Raw genomic sequence first — 23,806 nt, 5'->3', positions numbered from 1 at the left:
CTGCTGGCACAGCTATATTCTCCTTAACATAAACTGCTTCAACAGCATGATTACGCTGCTACTGCTACAGATTGTCTCACTCGAAGGGGGTGACTTCATTACTTTAATAAGGGTGTGCAGCTCTTTCCTGTGTAGCTGCACAAGTTTTACCAGTGTGCTGCTGATACAATTACACTGCTATTTCCTCTTCCGGCACAGAGTACAACTACATACAGAACCTGGGAGATCTGTTTGCCCTCTTTGCATTAAAAGCCAAGATTAAGAAAGAAGGGAGAGCTGTCCGGGAAAAGCAGATTCATTGCACTCTGAGATTACAAGAGAACAGAGGAAGGTTTTTCCCCCTCACCTCTCCTTGCCATAACCTGGGTGCTGACAGAATTCTGGGTAATCTTTCACAGCATTTTAAGAAGCTTGCCATCCTTGGCTTCTTGTTCTGTCTTCAGCTGCAGGCTATCACCCTCCCAGCATGGTGGGATGAAGACATGTTCAACCGTTCAACTACAGCAGTATAAACTTCAGCATCAGAATATTTCTTATCATATTCTGCAGGACTTTTTAAGGCAATAACAGTTTGATAAACTCTGTATTGCCACAAGTTGTTACATTAAAGTAAGGAGAAAAAAAAAAAAAGAGGATCTTTTAAAACAAATAAAACCCCCAAATGAACGCACACAACTGCCCCCCACCAACTACCAATTTGAGCTGCTTTTTATACTGACCAGCATCCGCCCTACTGTCTTTGGACTGAAACACAGTCATTGCTTCCAGATTCAAAGCACATACACCACGCATAAGGGCTTTCCTCATGGTGTCCTCATACTCTTCTCTTTCACCATGCAGTCGCAGAATCTCAGCTTTTGTCTGTTCCAATGTAGTAGCTAGCTATAAAAGAGAATAAGGAAATGACTATCTTGTACTTCTGAATGCAAACTAGGAACCTATTTCTCAATTAGCTTTAAAAAGTCACTTGCTACATTTACAAAGATACGCATTTTCACTTAAAAAAAAATACACATCTGGAAACCCTAGCAGAGATCTTAGAACTCCGCACATCTTCTCAAGTACTTGGAAGCTCTGTTCTATTGGAAGATCCTCATGTTTTCTAAATTTGCTGAGAAGGAGATACTTTGGAGAGATGGAGAATAAAGGAGAGAAAGAACACAAAGAAAAAAAAACCAACTTATTTTACCTCTGCAATTTTTGCTTCATAATCATTGGTGAGCTGAACACAGACATCTTCTGCCCTTAACTGACAGGCTTTTGCTACTTTTTCTTTCCATTTTTCTTCACTAAGAGAGCGCCACGCTGTCCATACTTTCTTCATCAAAGCTGTCCGGAATTGTCTGTCTGCTATTCTATTTGCATATTCCTTAGGAAAACAATAAAATCAAATCATCATATGCAAGTTCAGGTTTCCTAAAATTTTAATTACTTGAGAGTGTGGAAGACTGCTTTGCAATATATTACACAGGCCACAGTGAGAGCACCACGAGTGACACATGTTGCAGTGAAGTGGTACACAAAGCAGCATCAGCAGCTCAATGTTTCTTCCTGAACGTCACCAAGTGTTACTGTCCTCAGTACAAGAACACTTATTTGTGAACTCCTTAAGTTACACAGAATAGTGAAAGCCATATAGTGGGTATGTGGCATAGTGATTCACTGCAACAACCGTGTGAAATGTGGAGTCACAAAGACTGCAAATGATTAGCATAAAACACATATCTTTTAAATATAGACCTCAGGATGCTTTAAGAAGTCCTTTAAGGCCATTCTGTTACTCTACTCTGCTTCAAAACAGTTGCCAGATAATATATTTCAGCATTAAATTATTATTTTGCAGAACTAAATAGGAAAAAATAAAAGAGCTGGGTAAAAAATAGACTCTAAATTATTAGTAAATTCTAACATGGGAGGGAAGGAAAGGAGAAAAAGGCTTCCCCTCTTCGCAAATCAGCAGAGTTTTCAGTAGCGTCCATGAACTTGAACCTAGCACAGAATCGGTACTCATCAACAAAGGTCTTGAATATAGCTTCACCATTTTAAGTCTGGAATGGGAAAGGTTTGCAATTTTGACACGGGATCCTTCTTTTCTGTCATACTTCACGTAGAGGGCTGTTTACTGCTAGACACCTGATGCAATACCCAACGTTGTGTGTGACAACTTTTGGCAGTGTGGGAAAACAGAACAATTGAAGCTTTACATGTAAGTGGCTTCCCCCAAAAATATGACACTGTATCATACCACTGTTCAAATGTAATGTGTTGGAAATTTAGACAGACATTCCCTTGGCACCTGCTTCGCAATGTAGATACTGTGTGTGAGCTGATCACAGTAATTGGAGAAATATAAGACAAGTATAGGTTTGATTTTTTCCTTATCCCAGAGAGTATTCTGACAGCAGTGTTCTTAAAACCAGTGTTTTTAAACTGCTACTTGACATTGTCAAACACATCAAAAAATATTGTCCTTTCTCCAAGCTAACACAAACTGCATAAACTCTGACCCTTTTGAGTTCAGAGGTTTCACTTTCATCACACTTTTGTGCACATACCCACATACCTCTTGTTTGGCTTTAACATGATGAATCCGCCACATCATAAACTTTCTCATTAACTCTGTTCTCTCCTTTTGCCCCTCTAATGCTTGGGTCAAGTTAGCAATCACCTGCAAAAATATTTATTAACACTGTTTCAATAGCTATGATCATTGTAAGGACAAATAGAATGTACTTCATGCATCAGTTATTTTTCACTTAGAGCATTTGCTTTCAACAGATGCTTTCTACCAAATCTTCTCTTTATTCTAATAAGAAGTAAACAATAATTAGACTTCAAATCAGAAGTAAAATTCCCGTGGCTTCAACACTCAGACCGTAGCACTTAAACCCTTTCACTGTGTCGCTTCAGAAGTTCAAGAGAATTGTTATTTCATCCTCCATCTGCGGGCTTCTGTGCTACTTCCTCATAATTAAATGTTACTGTAACATAAGGTCATAAAAATCACTTATTTCAAAGACAACTTTGATAAATCAGGAACATTTCTATTAAAAGTTTGTTTTAGTGCATTATTAACTGAAGTATAAAGGAACGAGTTATCTGCAGAAAGGAGTTGCTAAGAACCAGAAAAATCCAATTAAGAATTGTTGTTTTCTTTAAAACTTCTCATGAAAGATAATATATAGGCCTATAGTAATCAAAACATTTGAAAGGCAAGATGGCCTACTGGGCAGAGAATGCAACTAGGTCCTCTTACCACCAATCTCTAAATATGTTTTAATTCATATACAGAAACAGCTGAGGTTCCCTGCTTAAAGATTAGGCCACATATTATGCCAACTGGGTACACCAAATCACTGGTATTTCTCTATATTCTTGCCCAGCTTCTTAAGGTAGATTCTGCATCAGTCACATCCGAGCAACTCCAATGGGCAATATTAACCGATCTTGGGACTCTTGGGAGTTACATAAGTTATTTTAGCTACTGCAAAAAGACTGTGAAGAACACTATTCATTGATGTTATATGCTAACATATCTTAATATCTTGAATTGCTTATGTTACATGCCACAATTACTGAACACACATCAATGAAATGAGTGATAGTTAAAATAAAATTTACTCTTAAATCAATAAAGTTATCCAGTAAATAGTACATTATTCCCATTCTATTTTAGTACAGAATTTCATACGAATTGTTTCAGTCAATCTTCAGAATGTTTAATGAAATACTACTACAGAAAATCTTGATTTCTTTAAGGTTTTCAAATTATCACAGAATCACCGAATGACAGGGGTTAGAAGGGACCTCAAAAGATCATCTAGTCCAGCCCCCCTGCCAGAGCAGGATCACCCACAGTAGGTCACACAGGAACACATCCAGGCGGGGTTTGAATGTCTCCAGAGAAAGAAACTCCACAACCTCCCTGGGCAGCCTGTGCCAGGGCTCTGTCACCCTCACAGTGAAAAAGTTTTTCCTAATATTTTTGTTGAACTTTCTATGTTCCAGCCTGTACCCATTGCCCCTTGTCCTGTCATTGGATGTCGCTGAAAAGAGCCCGGCTCCGTCCTCCTGATGCTCACCCTTGACATATTTATAAACATTAATGAGATCACCCCTCAGCCTCCTCTTCTCCAAGCTAAAGAGACCCAGCTCCTTCAGCCTTTCCTCAATGGCAGAAACAAATAGAGGTCATTTTGAGACATTTCTAGAATTTCAAGAATGAGTTTTTGTAATACTGAAATTTACTAAATCTAGTATAAGCTACTTTTCTCTGCTTAAATATGACTAATTTTAACTTTTCCCAGTTTCACAATAACTGAATAGTCTCAGCTATATAAGTAACAACTTACATATCAGAAGTAATTTTGCATAAATTATCAAAAATAAAATAGAAAGCAAATTAATATAATTACTTTTTGTTGAAAAAGTTATGTACTAACATAAAACATCAACTTTTGATACATCTATGTTTATTAATTAGCATATTTTTGCCACTAAAAAGAACTTGTGAGCTTTACATGAACCTACAGTAGCCATATTTATGAGGATGATGGACTTTGGGTTATGCCTATGAATATAGCAGTTTTGATAAATATGGTGTGATACACAGAAGTGCTGCCACTTACTGTTAAGGTGATGGCAATATTAATTTTCTATTAAAACAACATTTTTTTAGAAACAGAATAATACAAATGGCTAACGAAATAAATTCTTTCCTAGTTAAAAAAAATTACTGCTTTCAAAATACCATTGAGAATTATGACGCACTAAATATGAGTAACACACAATGACATCCAACAGAATTAGAGATATTTGAATGGTAGACACTGAAAGAACAATTTTGCACATATGTATTAGTTAAAGGATGTACTAATCCTGTTCTTGCAATGTTAAAATATTTGTATTTGCTTGGTTCTGTAGGATGAGACTGTTTTCCAAATGGACACAAAACATCACCCTGCTCCATATTTTAACTCCTTCAGTGGATATTTTTTAAAAAATGTAAATAGGAATCAAAGCCCCGAACTCCATTAACTGTTCTCAGGTACACGGTTAAAAATTCAGGATAACAGTAAGAAGATTCAATTATGTTATATGATTGCAGGGCTGCCAAAATTTTGACATTGTTGATACCGTTGATAGCAGAAAAGTACCCCAAATGTACAAAATTTTATATCCATTTCCACAACTCTAGTTAATTTTGAAGCTGTTGATACCGTTGATAGCAGAAAAGTACCCCAAACATACAACTACAGGAATCTGTACAAATGTACAATTCTTAAGCATCCTAAAATAGTGACTGTTTTACAGTCAGGAGGCTGTTCTCTGTTTAAAATTCAAGAATGCAATCACTGAAAAATTAAAGGCTTTTAAAATGTAATAGCTAATAGACCCATCTAAGCCAGTGTGATCTTTCTGAAATACACAAGGAACAACACTAGACCCTATATTTAAGACAAAAACAATGCAACATAGTAAGTTTCTACAGTTGGAATGGACAACATTGTTAGCAACAATTCTTTTCCCATCACAGTCTAAATGCATTATTTATTTCTCCATGTTACTTGCTGCAAGAATTTTGTTCAGAGAAGGACCCCAAAATTCAGTGTGGGCATTTTTAAAAAGAGAGCAACTGTTGAATTATGAAAGTGAAATACTACCTCATCTTTCCTGCCAATAGAGATTTCATAGGTATGTAGCAACTCCTTCATGTTTCCTATCTCACTGCTCAAATGTCTCACATGTGCAGCATGTTTCTCTTTTTCTTGTCTCATTTGAAGCTTGTGATGTTCGATAAAACTAAGCTTCCATTTTTTCAGTTCGGTCAGAACACTCTTCTGAAAGGTAAAGGGATGATAGTTATCCAATTATTAAAATTATTCCCCTCCTCCCTAATCTTTTAATCTTAAAACACTTAGCAATTAAGGAGACATGAATATTTACAATGATGTCTTCATTACACAAGCTGTTTATATCTCTAAATATTACCAGACATAATGAACAATTGAATACTAACTGAACATCCCTAATGGAGAAAGTTATTCCAACGTTCTTGAAACAAGGTATTCTAGTGTTTATATGCAATATACAACAATAATCAAAAAGAAAATCACCATTTCCCAGTGCAATCACACTGCAACTTTTCTTGCACTCTCAACTTAATCTACACCACACTGACAACTGTATATGATTTTTCAGAATTCCATACAAATTAAATACCTTAAGATGTCCACTCCAGAGATCAAGTATGTTTTCTATTTCAGTTAATTTTTCATCAGGTAAAGTTGATTCAGTCACTATGGTTTTGTTTACTTCTCTTGGACTGTGTGTGGGCTCTTGTGAAATAGTCTCTTCTGAAAGAACATGGCACAGTTGCTCCATATTGGCCTGAGAAGGCTCCTTCACTGACACTAAAACTAAAAATGAAACACAGAACAAAGATTTGATACTCTGGAAAGGCTAACTCGTCTGCATTGTGGTCAGAAGCCAGGCCTGCAAAAACAACCCAAGCCTGCAAATATTTATGCCATCAGAAATCTCCTTTCTCCAGGTAAAACAATCAACCCAATTCAAATATATGCTGTATTCCTGTGTGACCTACTGTAGGGGATCCTGCTCTGGCAGGAGGATCGGACTAGATGATCTCTAGAGGTCCCTTCCAACCCCTAATATTCTATGATTCTATGATTCTAAGATATATGTATATTTAAATCAACAGTCATATTGTAACGTTAGTAGAATTAATACTACCATTCCCTTCAAGAAGAGTCTTCTAATGTAATTTAATTTTGAAGAAGATGATCACAGCAAGTACCAAAAAACAGTGTTGCCAGAAAAGGAAAAGCATCTTTCTCAGTAAAGACCTCTTGTCAATTAATTCCTTGGGTCAAAAATCTAAAACTTCTGCCATTTTCCTTAATGAGACTGTAAACTCTTGAGGCCAGGGGCCTTCCCTTGTGCATTCACAACACAACTTTGTGGGTATATTTCAATGTTATTATGTAGTTGCATCCATCTTCCTTACAGCCTTTAATTTGCTCATCTAATTATATTTTAAACTCTTTGAGAAAGGAAATATCTACCATGAACTTACATAATGCCTTACACGATAAGGTCTCACTTTCAGATGCCGTGGCTAAATACCAATGCTCAAAAGTGAAAGGGCATGTATTTGAGCTCCAACCAACAAGAATTACAAAATGAACTAAGAATTAAAAAGATAATATTTAAGTAAACAGAAGAAAATAAATAGTTTCATATTTAGCTATTCTAATAGATTTGTTATTCGAGTTGACAGATGAATAAAAAAATGGAAAGAAGAGGGATTGTCAGATTCCTGTTATTAATAACAATCATAATTTCAAAAGAATACTCTCCTCTGTAAATGGAGAAATGGAGAAAGGAATCCTCCAACACTTCAGTCTTCAGTTTTGAAAACAAATACTGACTGTACAATTGGTTTCACAGTGGATGGGTACTATTTTTTGGTGGAAGCACAAAGAGATAAGCTTAACTGTTTGTCACAAAGCAATACTTTCAGTGGACACTGGGAATGTATGTTTCCAGTTTACTAAAGGCAAAGCCTGATGGCTGACACTCTTTTACAGTTACTGTCTTTTGTCAGATATCCTGCCCAATGGAAGCGAGAAGGGCTGTCTGGCTAACAGTACACAACATAAAATAGGTTTTACCGCAACTGTTAAACTCATGTTCCAAAACAGGAAGAAATCAATAAAATCATAGAATCATAGAATGGCCTAGGCTGGAAGGGACCTTAGAGATCATCTAATCCAACCTCCCTGTCATGAGCAGGGACGCCTCTCAACTAGATCATGATATTCAAGGCTCCATCCAACTTGGCCTTGAACACCTCCAGGGAGGGGGCAGCCAAAATAAGGAAGAACTGTGATGCAGAGACAGTTACAATTGATTTTGGGTGTTTCCCCCAAGGTCATATACAGCTATATATCATAAAGCTAACATCAGCTTAAGCTAAAAATGCCCCATTTTAACACACCGTATCTCTAGACAAAATTCTCTACATCACAACATAAACAGATTATTCCCAGTCATACCAGAATAGTAAGATCAGGCCTTTTTGTCAGTGTTTCTCCTGGAAATAAGAGAAGTACTGCACAGCTAATGGCAGAATTTGAATATTCATTCCTTGCAAACATCTCCAAAAAATATGACATGCTACACAGAGGACCCAGACTACTTGAAATTTAATTAATTTCAGTGATAAAGAATCTGGCTGGTCCTTCACAGTATAATATATCTGGCAGTGTTACTACTGTCAGATATTCCAAGTTCTGCCCTTCACCACTTGTTCCCATTCCTACATGTCACGGTGTTCTTCCTTTAGTTGTGACATTGTAGTAAATTGCATGATTTTTATTTTTAAACTTTTATTATTTGCTTGGATTACAAAGATGTCCAGCTTAGCATGTTTTGCAAGATTTTTACAAAGAGAAAAAAAGAACAAAATATAACCAATAAAACCAGGATGTTAAAATAGACTGTCAGCTGCCATAGTCCAAGATCATAGTGCTATAAGTTCATTACTTCCCTCTCTTTAATCCACCCTAAATGCAAATTACCTTATTCTATTTTTCTCATTTACGATATTTACTACATTCACTGAACGTACCTGTTACATGTTTGTATCATCACCTTATGTAATTTCTGTCAGTTCTAGTTGCATATATATTAATTTCGTTCTTATTCCTAATGCTCTCCTTCTGCCTTTCTATTCCTTTCACTGCACAAATGCCACTCCTTTCACTGCAAGATGCCACTCAGTTACAGTGCACTAAGTTACCAAGAACATGGAATCACTTGATAGGATAAATTTATATAATGTGCTTCCTTGAATAATCCCTCCAGGCACTTACTCCAACAGATCTCTAGACCATATTCTTTTTTATAAAAGAGGTAATGAAATTAGCTGGTTTTCCAGTTGTCTGTTATCCCAATATTACTGTTTCAGTGTTTTCTGTGTTCCTCTAGTATATGATTTCTCTGCTTTTAGTAAGTAAATAAACTCTGACAGACTGTTCTCACACATGATCTTCTATCAGTGGTCCAAGCTGAGGGTAGCAAATTGCTGAAATGTTTACTTGTTTATTAAAAATCTTCTCAGAAGTGTAACGGACCAATACTGAGGACTGGTAGCCTGAAAAGAAGGAATTTTTCCACTGTTTGGGTATGAGTCATCTTTACACACCTTTGTTACAAATAATTTACTGCTAAAGTCTTAGTAACTTTTGTATTTAATCAGCTAAATAAGAACAGAAAACTAAGTTTTCGGTTTCAAAGTTTAAAAGCATTTGGACATTGAACTGAATAGTACAGCACGTTCTATTCCTATTATTTCTCTTATTTGACTGAAAGCTTTTAGCAAAGATACTATGCATCATTAAATTTACTGATTACTAGTAATTAGACTTCTACCATCACAGGTGAAACACTCACTTCGGCTTCAAAAGCCTGAGAAGAAAGTCAAAACGCCAGACCAGAGAATACTCCACACACTGAACTTCAATTCAGAAGGTATCATGTGGCATTGGAAACTCTCTTGGTCTCAATACCAGCATTACATGGAGAAGTAGAAAGAGCACTGCAAGTTTGAGAAACTCTGCAGAAGAGTAAACTTTTAGGAATTAACTCTACACCCAGTACAGACAGACATTTTGTTTTTCAAAGTTATTGAACGCTATCCTAGTAAATTTTATTTTTGTTATTTTAACACAGCAACTGCCTGACAGGAAAAGAACAAATGTCAGAGAGTCCAGTTTTTAGTGTGAGCATGTAGCAATTCGAAAAGAATGAAGCTAAACAAAAAAATTAACTGTCCTTCAGAAAAAAAACCTGTTAATCTATCCTATCTCGTCAGTATCAGAGGTGTAGTATTGAACTTGAATTTAACTACTTTCTCACTGCTCATCCAAATTTTTGTTATTAGTATCGGGGAGGAAAAAGGTACTGCGATGCACACATAACACTGTGGCAAACACCACTCAAACACACCATCACCCTTGATCAGTACTGTAGGTTATACAGAAAAGTTGGACAGATTACGGTTAGATCCTATACTAAAAGTTGAAATAACTTTTTTACAACTAGACTGTTTCAAGCTTGCTCTGTCTCAAGGAGATATAAACACCTCTTTCCAAGACTGACAGGGTGTAGGGACACTCTGGACAGCAACCCTATGTTTTGATAAAGCAGCAAAGTACCAGAAGTTTATTTATAGTATGTAATTAATAGAATCATGATAGGGCCCTGTGAATATTTATCTTGCCTCAGTTTCCAAGACGATCAAGAACATATTTTTTAATTTTATTTTGAAGACAAAAAACAAATTATATTTTGCAAGGTACTGCCCCTTGGAAAGATAATACACCTCTAAGTGTCTATAACTTAGAGGAGTATGTGGTGCATTGTAACAAGTAATACATAAAACTGTAATGCAAAAATTCTGATCACCATCAAGTATAAGAGCATTTCTTCCCTTGTTCTATGACAATTAAATACAGCTTGCAAATATTAAGCATACTAAAAGATAACTCTACTCAAATATTTCAAGAGAACCAATCAAGGGAACGGAAATTTGTCCTCTCACTTCCATGGCACATCTTTAGGCAGCAAAAAGGAACAAAGACTTCATAGACTACATGTTTGGCCCAGGGGGGAAAAAAAAAAAAGAGAGAGCATAATCCCTCTCTCAGAGCTAAAGAGAGACAGCAGACAGTGCTGGCTAAGACCTTTTCTTCAGACAAATATGATCAAAAATAGATTTTAGAGCCATCTACTAAAAAAAAAAAAAAATCCCTTAAAAAACAATGTTTCATTCAAACCAGAAGACAAAACTCTAGGGAGATAGCACTAGGGACAAAACCTGAACTAGAATTTGCCCCATAATACAACTCCATATAGCTGGGTTTGAATTTTTCTACTTCTCTTTTATAGAACAACTCAGGTTGAGGAATGCTTGCAGCATCTGACCTGAACTCCACTACAATTCAACAGTTTTGCAAGTGTACTTGAATCCTGGCAATGACTAGTGTGACTGATCAACGGCCTGCTACTCAGAGTGATGGTATTTGCTGTAAAGAAAGCTGAACTTAACATAGGGAGCAGCAGAGGGTGGTTTTGTTTTTCATAAACGTCTGTACCAGTTCAGTGGATCAACTGGTTGTGTAAGTGGTGTTAGTTAATCAAAAGTGTGAATGCATTCCTGTGCCAGCCAGAGGAACAAGTGAGAAGTGTTGACTCAAGAGCATGGGCTAGAGCTAGCTTTAACCCACATGGTCTTTCCCAGCAACTGGGGACAAAGATTGACGCATAGACACTGGTAACAGAAAACATTTCTGTACTGTGATACAATTGTATATTATAATTACTGTATCATGCTGTGACTACTCACTGAAGACCTGCTCAGACTCTGGTTAACACACAGTTCATTTTAAGGCCTGGTGCATCCTGAGTGTAGCGCCACTAGGTCCAAGCAAGAGCAGCATGCAGGCAGGATGTGATGGGCAGAAAGGCTACAGGTCATTATGCAGCCATTATCACCTGCAGCTTGCTGTCTCCTGCAGCCATAATCCTTGCTGTCATTTTCTGGAAGTTCTTTCAGAATCCGCTAACTTACAGAAATAGTATAGACCAAACTTCCAAGCTGGAAGTACATGGCCTTACCCAAAAAGCTTTCGAAATGCACCCAACTGCAGTCAGACTGCTGCGGCTTTTGTGCTTCCTGGTGTGATATGGGGAGGCCTGTGCTGTCACAGAAGAGGAAGGGTCAGCACTCTCTCTGTCAGTTAGGCAACTGTTTTGCTCACAGGGTGTGAGCTCTGAATATTGAATTGGAGAACTTGTAAATGAGAAACCTAATGAATTAAAGTATGAATTAATGAATTTATGTATTAGACCAGTCTGTACAAAGGGGATTGAGACCTTGTTTCACGTGTTTGTTTTCTTCCACAGTGAGGTCAGAAAATAAAGTTCAATTTACAGAGTATGCTGACCTGTATATTTAAGAGATCCAAGCAGACCATGACATGTACTTGCATTGCAACTTTAGTATATTGCTGCATCACTCCGCTGAACCATATAACAGCAAATGTCTTCAGATGACTAAATTGGTACTGCAAGACTAAGCCTTCCTTGTGTAAAGTATCTAAAGGAACCTGGTCAGAGTATTAGAATCTCAACTGTAGGCACAGAATGTTTTTTGGCTGTGGAAATCACAGGTAGCTTAAACATCCCCTTCATCTAAATATATCAAACCACAGTTTTTGGCACCTTAACCTAACAGATGAGAATATTTTATTCCCCCAAACAAAACATTTTGTATAATTTTTTTAAACCCCAAGCAACTGCTCTCAATCTAGGAGCTGCGGGAATACCTATTACTATAGCGAATTTTTTTCTAGATGTTTGACTGTTCAAGAATAATCGCCATTTTACAAAATAATAGCAGCTTCTACTGAGCTGATTTCTTATGCAACTTGGTACAATTTCTACACAAGACGTAACCACACTGGATCAAGTTAATCAACTTCAATACATAAAAAAATCAAAATGCAAAGGTTGCAGCTGAAATTTTTCTGTTGGTGGAAATTTTTCTAATATTATTCACATTCTATTTCCGCATCTACTTCCATTATAGAATAATCTTTCTCTCTCTCCAAAACTCCATTGTCATAGTTTCAACGAACTCAAAATCATGCCTTAAACATTTCCTATGGCAGTCTGATATACAGAACAACAAGACTAATTCTGCTTAGGGAGACGTTAAAAATATGATGTCCTTAAGGACTAAGATTTTGCATTAGTTTATAAAAATTATAAAAGACTTCTCCTTATGGTATAGCAGAAGGAGATGTATTGGTCTGGGTGTCTCTATCTGAAGGTCAGTGCATAGACTTACTGTGGAAGCATACAGAGCATAACCAGTGTTACGTCTCTCACTTTAGTCACATTCCTTGTTTTAAGAACCTGTTTCTAGATATTTTTGTTATATTGTATTAACATGAATTAACTAAATGGTAATTGATAGCTTACTAAGGCTGATTTATATTCCAGTGAAAACAATGTAAAATTTAAGAATACAAAATTACTTTTTATCATGGTTCTCTTTCTAATATGAGATAAACAACTTTCAGTTTCTGCATTGCCCTTTGCAATGGCAATGGTAAATTCTTGCTAGCAGATAGTTATTTAGCTCTGATCAGCATGGCCAACAGTTCCTGCACAAATTAGCTATGAACAACATTTACTCTGATGATCAGTACTAGATTTACACAGCACTTCAAGGCTGCTTAGTTTTAATAGTATAACTATCTACACAATTTACATCCCATGCTCCTTCAAACAGTAGAGATAAACCCATCCTCTAGGGTCACAAAAAGAGGAGTGAAGAGAAAACTGTAGGTAGAGATTTCTGTGATGAAATAGTATGATAAAGCATAGAAGTTAACTTAAAGTGAGTTCTTCCTGATTAAGCTAAACTCCCTAGTAAATATGTAAGGCATGTATGATGACAAAAAGAAGGCTAGGGAAGATGTGGCCCCTCTCTGGAAGGGGTTATGAAAGAGGAAGGGAACTGGTCATGAAGGATAGGGAGAAGGTGGAGGTTCTCAGTGACTTCTTTGCCTCAGTCTTCACCAGCAAGGGCTCTAGCCACAATGTCCAAGTTGTAGAAGCTGAAGGTAGGGGCTAGAAGACGGAAAATCCACTCACTGTAAGTGAAGATCAGGTTCGTGGCCATTTAAAGAACTTGAATGTGTACAAGTCCACAGGACCTGATGAGATCCATCCATGAATCCTGAGGGAACTGGCAAATGAGGTTGCTGGGTTTCTTTCCATCATATCTGAGAGGTCATGGCAGTCTGGTGAAGTACTCACTGACTGGAAAGGGGGAAACATCATTCTGATTTTTAAAAAGGGAAAAAAAGAAGACTCAGGCAACCAGAGATCAGTCAGTCTCACTTCTGTGCCTGGCAAGATCATGGAGTACATCCCTCTGAAGGGTCTCCTATGGCAGATGGAAAATGTGGAGGTGACTGGTGGCAACCAACATGGCTTCACCAAGGGAAAATCCTGCCTGACAAATCTGATGGCCTTATATGATGGAGTAACAGAATTAATTGACAAGGGAAGAGTAACTGAAGTCATCTACCTTGACTTCTGCAAGGCCTTTGACACTGTCCCGCACAACATCCTGGTCTCCAAGTTAGAAAGACATGGATTTGATAGATGGACCTCTTGGTGGATAACAAACTGGCTGGAAGATCGCACTCAAAGAGTTGTGGTCAATGGCTCAATGTCCAAATGGAGACCAGTGACAAGTGGTGTCCCTCAGGGATCAGTACAGGGACCGATACTATTCAACATCTTTGTCAGCGACATGGACAGTGGCATCAAGTGCACCCTCAGCAAGTTTGTCAATGACACAAAGTTGTGTGTTGCAGTCGACATGCTGGAGGGAAAGGATGCCATCCAGAGGGATCTTGACAGGCTTGAGAGGTGGGCCCAGGCCAACCTCATGAAGTTAAACAAGGCCAAGTGTAAGGTCCTGCACCTGGGTCAAGGCAATCCCAAGCACAGATGCAGGCTGGGAAATGAGTTGACTGAGACCAGTCCTGAGGAGAAGGATTTGGGCATGTTGGTGGACGATAAGATCAACATGAGACAATAGTGTGTGCTTGTGGCCCAGAAAGCCAACCGTATCCTGGAATGCATCAAGAGATGTGTGACCAGCCGGGCGAGGGAGGTGATTCTGCCCCTCTGCTCTGCCCTTGTGAGACCCCACCTGGAATACTGTGTCCAGCTCTGGAACCCCCAACACAAGACAGACATGGAGCTGTTGTAGCAGGTCCAGAGGAGGGCTACCAAGATGGTCACAGGGCTGGAGTACCTCTCCTATGAGGACAGGATGAGAGAGGTAGGCTTTTTCAGCCTGGAAAAAAGAAGGCTCTGGAGAGACCTTATAGCAGCCTTCCAGTAACTGAAGGGGGCCTACAAGAAGGCTGGGGAGGGACTTTTTACAGTGGCCTGTAGTGACAGGATGAGGGGTAATGGGTGGAAGCTGCAAGAGTGTAGGTTTAGACTAGGGGTAAGGGAGCTTTACCCTGACAGTGGTGAGGCACTGGAACAGGTTGCCCAGGGAGGTTGTGGATGCTCCACCCCTGGAGGTGTTCAAGACCGGGCTGGATGGGGCTCTGAGCAGCCTGATCTAGTGGGAGATTTCCCTGCCATGGCAGGGGAGTTGGAACTAGATGATCTCTGAGGTGCCTTCCAACACAAATCATTCTATGATTCTGAAGCAAAATTAACAGAGCTTCATGAATCCAAATACTAGTGAAAAATAAAGCAAACAACATACAACCTTAAATATTAGTGTTACTAATACATCACAAGACACTATACAGTTCTAAACATAAAGCAACAAAGGAAAACTAGAATTGAGTGATTAAACTAAAAGAGTTTATCTATCGTGGGAGCACAGATATGAGCAAAGAAGCAGTTGTGACCTGTCAAAGAAGTATACTGTAAGGGTATTACACTATTATTACACCAACCACTTAAAACACCTGCATCACAAAACACAGAGACTGTCAGCACATTCATACCATCATCTGAAAGCAACGCCAGAGACAGAAGCCTTTAGTGAACACGTCTTCCTAAATTTCTTGTTGTGCAAGATACAAATGCACTATATATGAGCTATGTATATTTTTCAAACAGAAGCTATTAGAAAGCTGAAGCATAGCTTTGCACATATTACCTGGAGTCTTACGGTGAATGGCATCATCTGTATCATTTGAAAATCTTCTACCCACTCTCAGTGCTGAAGCAGCTTCTGATCGCTTTGAGACACACCGTCCAAACTTTGGAGTCACTACAGCATAATGAAGCAGCTCTTCGTATTCCTCCTGTCACAAAATGATGACAAATAATTACAAAACCAAGATTACATTTCTAAAAACTAGGCATATATATATATATATAGTTGCAAAAATGAGCTGTTTCCCTATCATGATTAAAATGATTTATCTTTTTCTTGTTTCATGGCCATTCTGCTTACAACACTGCAATGGTTACACCAAAAGACTTTGCTAGATGCCAGAACTGGACACTATAATAGTCACCTTAAACAAAAACAGGACCTGAAAAAAAATTCCAGATCACACAAGCCATTAATCACTCTATACTACTTCTAAGCATTACCATTATTGCAAAGAAAATTTTTTATTTTACATCGCTGACAAAGAAGCTACTGAACAGAGTCATATTACAATTTCTTTGGTGGGAGTTCTAAAGCAAATCATCAAAAGACATTTGATTATCCAGTATTTTCTTTGGATTAGATACAATTATTCTCATCCTATATTACGCATTTTCAAAAATTATATAGGGAATGTGTATATATTACTAATATAAAAGCTTTCCTGTTACAAATAAATCTAGCTAGTACATGGCATCATACTGTGTATCAAAGTAAGCCAATCAACAGTTTTTGAAATCTCCTAATGAAACAGATTTTCACAACGAAAGTATTTAGAGTTCAATGTGAAACTGATAAAAATTTCTATTACAGCTTATTAAAAGGTCCAGTAGCAGTTAGATGCTGAAACTGATCAGTCACTAATTAAACAGTTGAAAAAACCCCAGCCAGTTGGAAAGTACTAAACTAGGCCACTAGAAGTCATTTTTCTTCACAAAACAGTATCAAATTAATTCTGTTTAGTGTCTTAATGAGGTCAAAGCTCAGAAACCAATTGTGAATTGAAAAATTATTTTCCTCTTCAAGCTGGGGAAAGTTAGAGTGAAAACAATCAGTTAAACATACCAATTACATGTAATATGTTTTTGAATCTACAAGTTAAACAGGATAATAATTTAAATCTTTCAGTGTAACTGTTACATTTATGTGGGTATCAAGTAATTAGAGAATTTAAGAAGATAGGTTTTGTACATTTTAGCTGAATTCTAGTTTCCTTTCAAATTTTTGTTTCCCATCTTCTAACCTATCATGCTAACATTAAAAGGCTAAATAAATGTGTATGAAGCTATATAAACTAACACATAATGCATCTTTCTGATAAGCAAAAGGAAGTATCATATTTCATGTAAAAGGTATAATCAGTTGCAAATCAACAAACTATCAATTTTTCCATATCCACATATTTCTAAAGAAATATGGTCTATATTTAATCAGATATTAAAATAAGAAAACAAGTGTCTTTAGATGAGTTATTCAATCAGGTACTACGTGCAACTGTACAAAATTTTCTGCAGAAAAATTTCAGCAGAGCAAAAAAGCAAACGTCTTTGCCTTAACTCATTTACATTAAATGGTTGTGAAGAAGACACTAGATCACTTCTCTGTCTTCTTAAAAGAGATTGTGTGACCAAATAGCAAATTAGAATTAATTCTTTCCCCCAAAATGAGTTAGTTTCCAGTCAGAGCTGATCCAGCTGCTTGCATGATTACCTTATCTAATTCAAGGGACACAGCAGGTAGGATGTCAGGTACAAGTAGGTGGCTGATTTTGAGTCACCCAATTTAATCACTAGCACACAGTTTGACTTATTATAGACATCCCGAGCACTCAAAATATCAATTTATAGCAGGAAATTCATCTAGTCTTTCAAGTTCTAACACTCTTATTAAAGCCCAAATAATCCACTATGTGCAAGAAGACACACTCTTATACACAGAAAGCGTGTCATTAGACAGCATCCAGTGAAAAATCTGGAAATAAATGCTTATAAATTACATTACAACACTACTGGAATCAAGTTGAATGCAAATATCAAAGGAAAGACAGTATTCCAATTGTAACCATAAACTTAGATACATAATAATCATGGAGACTACAATAAGAATGTAAGACAGAGAAATGAAAACATTGAGTAATTACGGGAAGAGGTTGTGCCCCTGTTCAGGTGAAGCCACATCTTGATTCCTGAATTCAGGTTTGGGACCCTCACTCCAAGAAGGATATTGAGGTGTTGGTGCAGGTCCAGAGGAGAGCAACGAAGCTGGTGAAGAGTCTAGAACACAAGTCTTACGAGGAGCAACTGAGGAAACTGGGGTTGCGTAGCCTGGAGAAAAGGAGGCTCTCTACAACTACTTGAAAAGAGGTTGTAGTGAGGTGGGGGTCTTCTCCAAATTAACAAGTGATGGAGCAAGAGAAAAGGCCCTCAAGTTGTGCCAGGGGAGGTTTAGATTGGATATTAGGAAAAATTTCTTCACCAAAAGGGTTGTCAGAAGTGGTTGGGTCACCATTGCTGAAGCTACTTTAAGAATGTGTAGATATGGCGCTTAGGGACATGGTTTAGTGGTGGACTTGTCACTGTTAGGTTAACGATTTGGACTTGATGATCTCAAAGGTCTTTTAAAACTAGATGATTCCATGATTATGCCCATCTTAAATATTCTGTAACAAGGATGTAACTGGAATGCATTATTAACCAATGAATTTCAAATAAAAATAATAAAATAAAATTAACAATATATCTTTGGTTTACTTACTATGTTTTCAAGGAGTGATGTCAACTACAAAAAATCTGTTAGAATATAAAACTACAGGAATGCAGTTACAAGGCCTGAAGGTCAGAGGAGTTTTGATCATTTGGGGCTGGTGTTAGCTCAGTCGGTTAGAGCGTGGTTCTGAAAACACCAAGGTCACGGGTTCGATCCCCATTCAATCCCCACGTGTTGCCTGAACTAGTTGAGAGACGTCCCTGCCCTGACAGGGAGGTTGGATTAAATGGTCTCTAAGGTCCCTTCCAGCCTAGGCCATTCCATGATTCTAATGCATGCTACCTTGGCTTTGTAGAAACACACAAATCAGTGCTGCAAACGAGCAAAAATGTACAAGAGCACTCAGAAGTTGGTTGGTTTTTTTTTTTACTTTTCTTCTCAAAGCATAATAAAAATGTACAGATGCTGCAAAAACTTGGTATCCTTAACTGCAATCCTAAGGACAGAGTACCACAAAAAGAATGGATTCAATGGAAAAAGTCTTGTATGACTCAAACATAAATGGAAATGCTCTGAGAGCCAGTGGATTCTTTTTACAACGAAAAGGTAATAATCTGGCCTTTATTTAAAAGCTCAAAATTATCAAAAAGGCCCAAACAAAACAAAAAGGCCCTTCAAAATTACCTAAAAGGAGCAGATAGCTTCCTTGTCAAGATTCTCACCCCTCAGCTGTAACCCTACTGTTCTTTTTCAATAGTAATAGACTCCTATGAGGAGCAGCCGAGACCTCTGGGTTTGTCTAGCTCAGAGAGAAGGAGGCTGAGAGGCAACCTCATTGACCTCTGCAGCTTCCTGAGGGGGGTAAATGAAGAGGGAGGTACCAATCCCTTCTCCCTGGGATCCAGTGACAGGACACGTGGGAACGGTTCAAAGCTATTCCAGGGTAGGTTTAGACTGGACATTAGGAGACATTACTGAAAAGGTGGTCAAACACTGGAACCACCTTCCTAGAGGGGTGGTCAATGTCCCGAGCCTGCCAGTGTTTAAGAGGCATTTGGACAATGCCCTCAACTTTTAGGTCAGCCCTGAGTCAGTCAGGCAGTTGGATAAGGTGATCGTTATAGGTCCCTTTGAACTGTTCTGTTCTAGTCTACTCCAGTGTCTACTCCAGTGTCTATTCTTATTCCTATTCTATTTGTGTTCTCAGTTGCACAACAGTCATCTATTAATACTAGTTTATCATAAGGCCACAAGGTGGCCTTAGGGCCTTCTTGATGCTGGTCTTCCGAAACTTGTCACACAATGCCTTTATCCTGTTTTCCAACTACAAAAGGCATTGGAAATAATAATTCACAATAGTGAATTACTATTGTTGAACAAGTATTAAGAAAGAGATATGACCACATATATAGAAGCATACGAGTTGAAGCAATTACTTGTTCAGAAACATATAGTTTAAAAGGCACAAAGCCAATCCCTATAAAGAAAAAAACCACCATAACTCAACAGCGCTTCTGCTGTAAGTGTCCATTCCACCAGGTGTTGAGAGTACAGATGCATTTCTACAAGGCAACTAGGCAAACTTATTTTCATCAAAACTAGCCTGGTTTGGATAGAATCCTGTCAAAGGAAAAAAAACAAACCACACTGCTACTCAAATAGCAATTACCAGTTATTACAGGCTGAAAATCTGCTACTTTCAAAAGAATAGGACAAGACTTATCCAGTATCTTTGCACTCCCTCAAAATAATGCTGACCATGGAAAAGGAAAATCATAGTTTCAGCATATCTTGGCAGATTTGATGCAAATATGCCATATCTTGGCATGTTTGAAACAAATAAAAAATAATTTCTGAGATTAATGTAGCCACAGTCCTACCCCAAGGGAAATAAATCCATTTAAAAAAAAAAATCAATTCTTACATAATCATGTAAGAAGCCTAACACGTAATTATACCTCATCCCTCAGAAATAATGGGTTTCTACCCTACTGTGTTAAATTTATATTTCTTGATAAGACTTAACACACATTAAAATTAACACCAGAAAAAAGACAACTGTACTGTTTTACCTGTCATTGATCACCCTCTTATGTTTAGATAAGCTTTTTCATATTAATTGAAATATCCTGTGAAATGCACAAAAGAGAATTCAGGTGAAGACATTTTAACCTCTGATTTTTCTGTCTAATTTGTTTCTTCTCATTAACACTGCTATTATTTTCCTCTACAGGTAGAACATAAAGAAGATGCAAGTTTTGTTAGATTTCATCATAATTATTTTTTGCCAAATAAAATAAACCAAAACAAGAATAGTGAACCAAATGAGGTTGTCTCTTTCCTACCTGGAGATCTGAAGAAACAGAAGTGCCTCGAACAGAGTCTTTTGGCAAAACTGGACTTGCGCTTTTCTCCTCATCTGATGACATTCTGCACAAAGTTAGTCTATAAAACAGCAGAAGTGGAACTTCATTTTTCAGTTCCAATATGTTTACTGTATGTTCACCAACATTTTCCCCAGAAACTACAACAACACATACTCTGTTTGCTTAACTGTTTGTCTGGTCTCATAACACAATGCTAGGTAGGAAACTGCCTGATCTAAACCATACTAAAAACCCTGAAAAGACTTCCACTGACTTCTTTATCAGGGAGCGTAGCGATAGGACAAGGGATAACGGTTTTAGAATGAAAGAGGATAAATTGATACTAGGAAAAAGTTCTTTACTGTGAAGGTGGGGAGACACTGGAACAGGTTGCCCAGAGAAGCTGTTGGAGCCCACTCCTTGGAAGTGTCCAAGGCCAGGGGCTTTGAGCAACCTGGTCTAGTGGGCGGTCTCTCTGTCCATGGCAGAGGCGTTGGGACTAGATGATCTTCAAGGTCCCTTCCAATCTAAACCATTCCATGACTCTGTGTTAAATATATCTTTTAATCTATCACAGCCCTAAGTAAGTCCTTCAGTGAAGAACTGAAGCTCTGGTGATAAAACTTGATAGGATACGGGGAAAAAGAACTCTAAAGGATATCAAGGGTGGGGGGAATGAAAAGGATTACAGAATGAGTAGGAAATTAATATTAAGCATGATTAATTTGTTAACGAATGTCAGAGCATTATAGTTGCCTGATACACACGAAAACCAATCTTCAGACACATTGAGCAGGGAGTTATTAGCAGAGAATAAGGATAGGAAAAAAGACGACCATAAATAACCAGAGGAGACGACTTCTTGCACAATGTAGTAAGCAAGGAAAATTTATTTTTAGAGAGACTTTTAAAACTATCAATTATAATAGTCTCAGTTGTTTGTTAAACAGATGCATTTTCTGACACAAATGCTATTTTTAAATTGCTAGCTGTACTCTCATTAAATTGGCAGGAACATCCTCTTTAAGCATCACCTTTTTTCAAAATGTCAAAAAACCCACAACAGTCTCACAGCGCTCTCTCTAAAGGAACACAGACAGAAATTGTCTTTTTGTTCTTTGAGTTATTCTAGATACTGATTCTTCCTACACCACAAAAGCTCTCTCTGCCACTGGTACCTACATGTTTCAGAATGGGAAGTTCATTCCTGTGATGAAGATAAACATTTTAAAAATGGTATAGACAGTTTTAAATGCTCAGATTTCTTGTAAAAGACATTACTATCTCCCTGCTTTCTGCTGAGCTAAGCTCTAATATACTAAGTATGCTTTTTAAGCACAAAATACAAAGTCTTTAGAGGGTTTACTAAATACTTTTATTGCTGTATTCCGGTGTGTAAATGAAAGAAGAAATACTACCTTCCTCATGTCTTCCATTTTCATTGTCTACTGCTCTGATTATTTCTTCCTTCCTCTATCCTACAAATTACACCTTCTATGTTCCTTTAGTTTTGGCCTCTCTACCTAATCAAATAACTTTATATGAACACTCCACCTTTACTTAGTCAGTAAGTTTTCTAATAGCAAAAACATACTTCTTCAGCAATCTTAAGAAGCCAGCTTCAACTCCATATGTGTTCCTACTCATATAGTTTCTCACATTGTGAGTCCTGACTACCCTAAACATCCTGGATGTATTCAAACATTCAGTAATGTTAAGATCACTATCCTGATCTCTCTTTTCCATTTTCTGAGATCACATCCTTGACATTCAGTTTAGTGTATCTAGTTCTCTACTTTTCCCTGATAATACTCTCAAGTTTGCAGTCTTCCAACACTCAGAAGGTTCCTTGTCACAAGTGGTGCTACCTCTCCCCTCCAGGCTGCAATTTCCTTCAAATCTGTAACTGCAGCTTACCTGTTTGACATTGTCTTTTAAGAGTCACTCACTGCCACCTCAGGCTTAGTGTGCTTGCCCTCTCTTCCCACCTGTTTCCTTTATACTCGTGGACTACTCCTCCACAGTGTTTGTTCATCCCACCTCCACCTGATGGCCTTTACTGACTTGAATGTCATTAGATTCCACTGAACAGGTTACTACTTATAGTTCAAGCTTTCCCCTCATTTCCATGCTTCGCCTTTTTGCAACTCTGTCTGTGTCTAGAGCCTAACCTGATATTTTGGTTATTGCAACACACCAGAGAAAATCTCAGTAAACCTAAAATTCTAGAAATCTGCTTATGTACAGAACAACAGATTGGATTACTATGATAAATTAAGATAAATACAGTTCTTTAAAGCTAATGTTTTAAGCTGATTGCCACATCATTCTAAGAATAACTTGTCTGCTTTGATCTCAGTGAACAAGCACTACATTCAAGAAATACTGGATACGTTTCTAAAAGAGAAATCAAGGATTATTAACGAAGCCACCACATCTCCAGGTCAACAAATCGATTTTCTAAGCTGCAAATTGTTACATAGTGAGAGATAAGAGAAGAATCTTCACGTTAATTTTCCCTGATCACCTGTTCAAATACGTGTCTGACTTCATTAAAGAAAGAGACCTGTTCACAGGAGTAGTTTCTTCCAGCCCATAAGCGCACCACTACAATTCTAAGACAGCTACTTTTAGAAACAGGACGGACCCGTAAGTTTTTTTGGTGTGACTCACCACGGCTGCTCTCGTCCCTAACTTTGGATTGCCAAAGCTGTGCTCAGTATTTTGTGCTTTGGGGTTTGCTCTGGGCTAAAAGTGACGCTTTCCCAGTTCATTTAACGTTATATTCAGATCAGAAGACTCAACACCCAGGAAAGAGAACTACTCCATCTCCCACTGCGCGCAGGCCATACCCTTTCCCCTTAACCCGACCCTGCCTCCTGCAAAGCGGCACCGCGCACCCCCGCGGTTTTAGGCTCCCTGCAGCACCTCTGCCGCC

At 37.9% G+C, this 23,806-nt stretch overlaps 1 protein-coding gene across 1 annotated transcript in view; it reads right to left on the bottom strand.

Moving 5' to 3' along the window:
* Positions 1-20,931, bottom strand: part of POC5 (POC5 centriolar protein) — a 27,388-nt gene extending 6,457 nt beyond the window's left edge. Inside the window, exons 1-8 of the mRNA XM_009870006.1 lie at positions 20,848-20,931; positions 17,720-17,767; positions 15,797-15,944; positions 6,223-6,419; positions 5,664-5,840; positions 2,564-2,668; positions 1,190-1,369; positions 720-882 (exon numbers count right to left, since the gene is read on the bottom strand). Coding sequence (XP_009868308.1) covers positions 720-882; positions 1,190-1,369; positions 2,564-2,668; positions 5,664-5,840; positions 6,223-6,419; positions 15,797-15,944; positions 17,720-17,767; positions 20,848-20,931 — 1,102 coding nt within the window. The remainder of the gene's footprint in view (positions 1-719; positions 883-1,189; positions 1,370-2,563; positions 2,669-5,663; positions 5,841-6,222; positions 6,420-15,796; positions 15,945-17,719; positions 17,768-20,847) is intronic.
* Between the last annotated feature and the right edge of the window lie 2,875 nt (positions 20,932-23,806).

This window comes from Apaloderma vittatum, unplaced genomic scaffold (assembly GCF_000703405.1).
Source record: "Apaloderma vittatum isolate BGI_N311 unplaced genomic scaffold, ASM70340v1 scaffold12665, whole genome shotgun sequence".
Classification (NCBI taxonomy): Eukaryota; Metazoa; Chordata; class Aves; order Trogoniformes; family Trogonidae; genus Apaloderma; species Apaloderma vittatum.
Note: the sequence above shows the minus strand (reverse complement) of the source record. Positions and strands in the feature narration are given on the sequence as shown.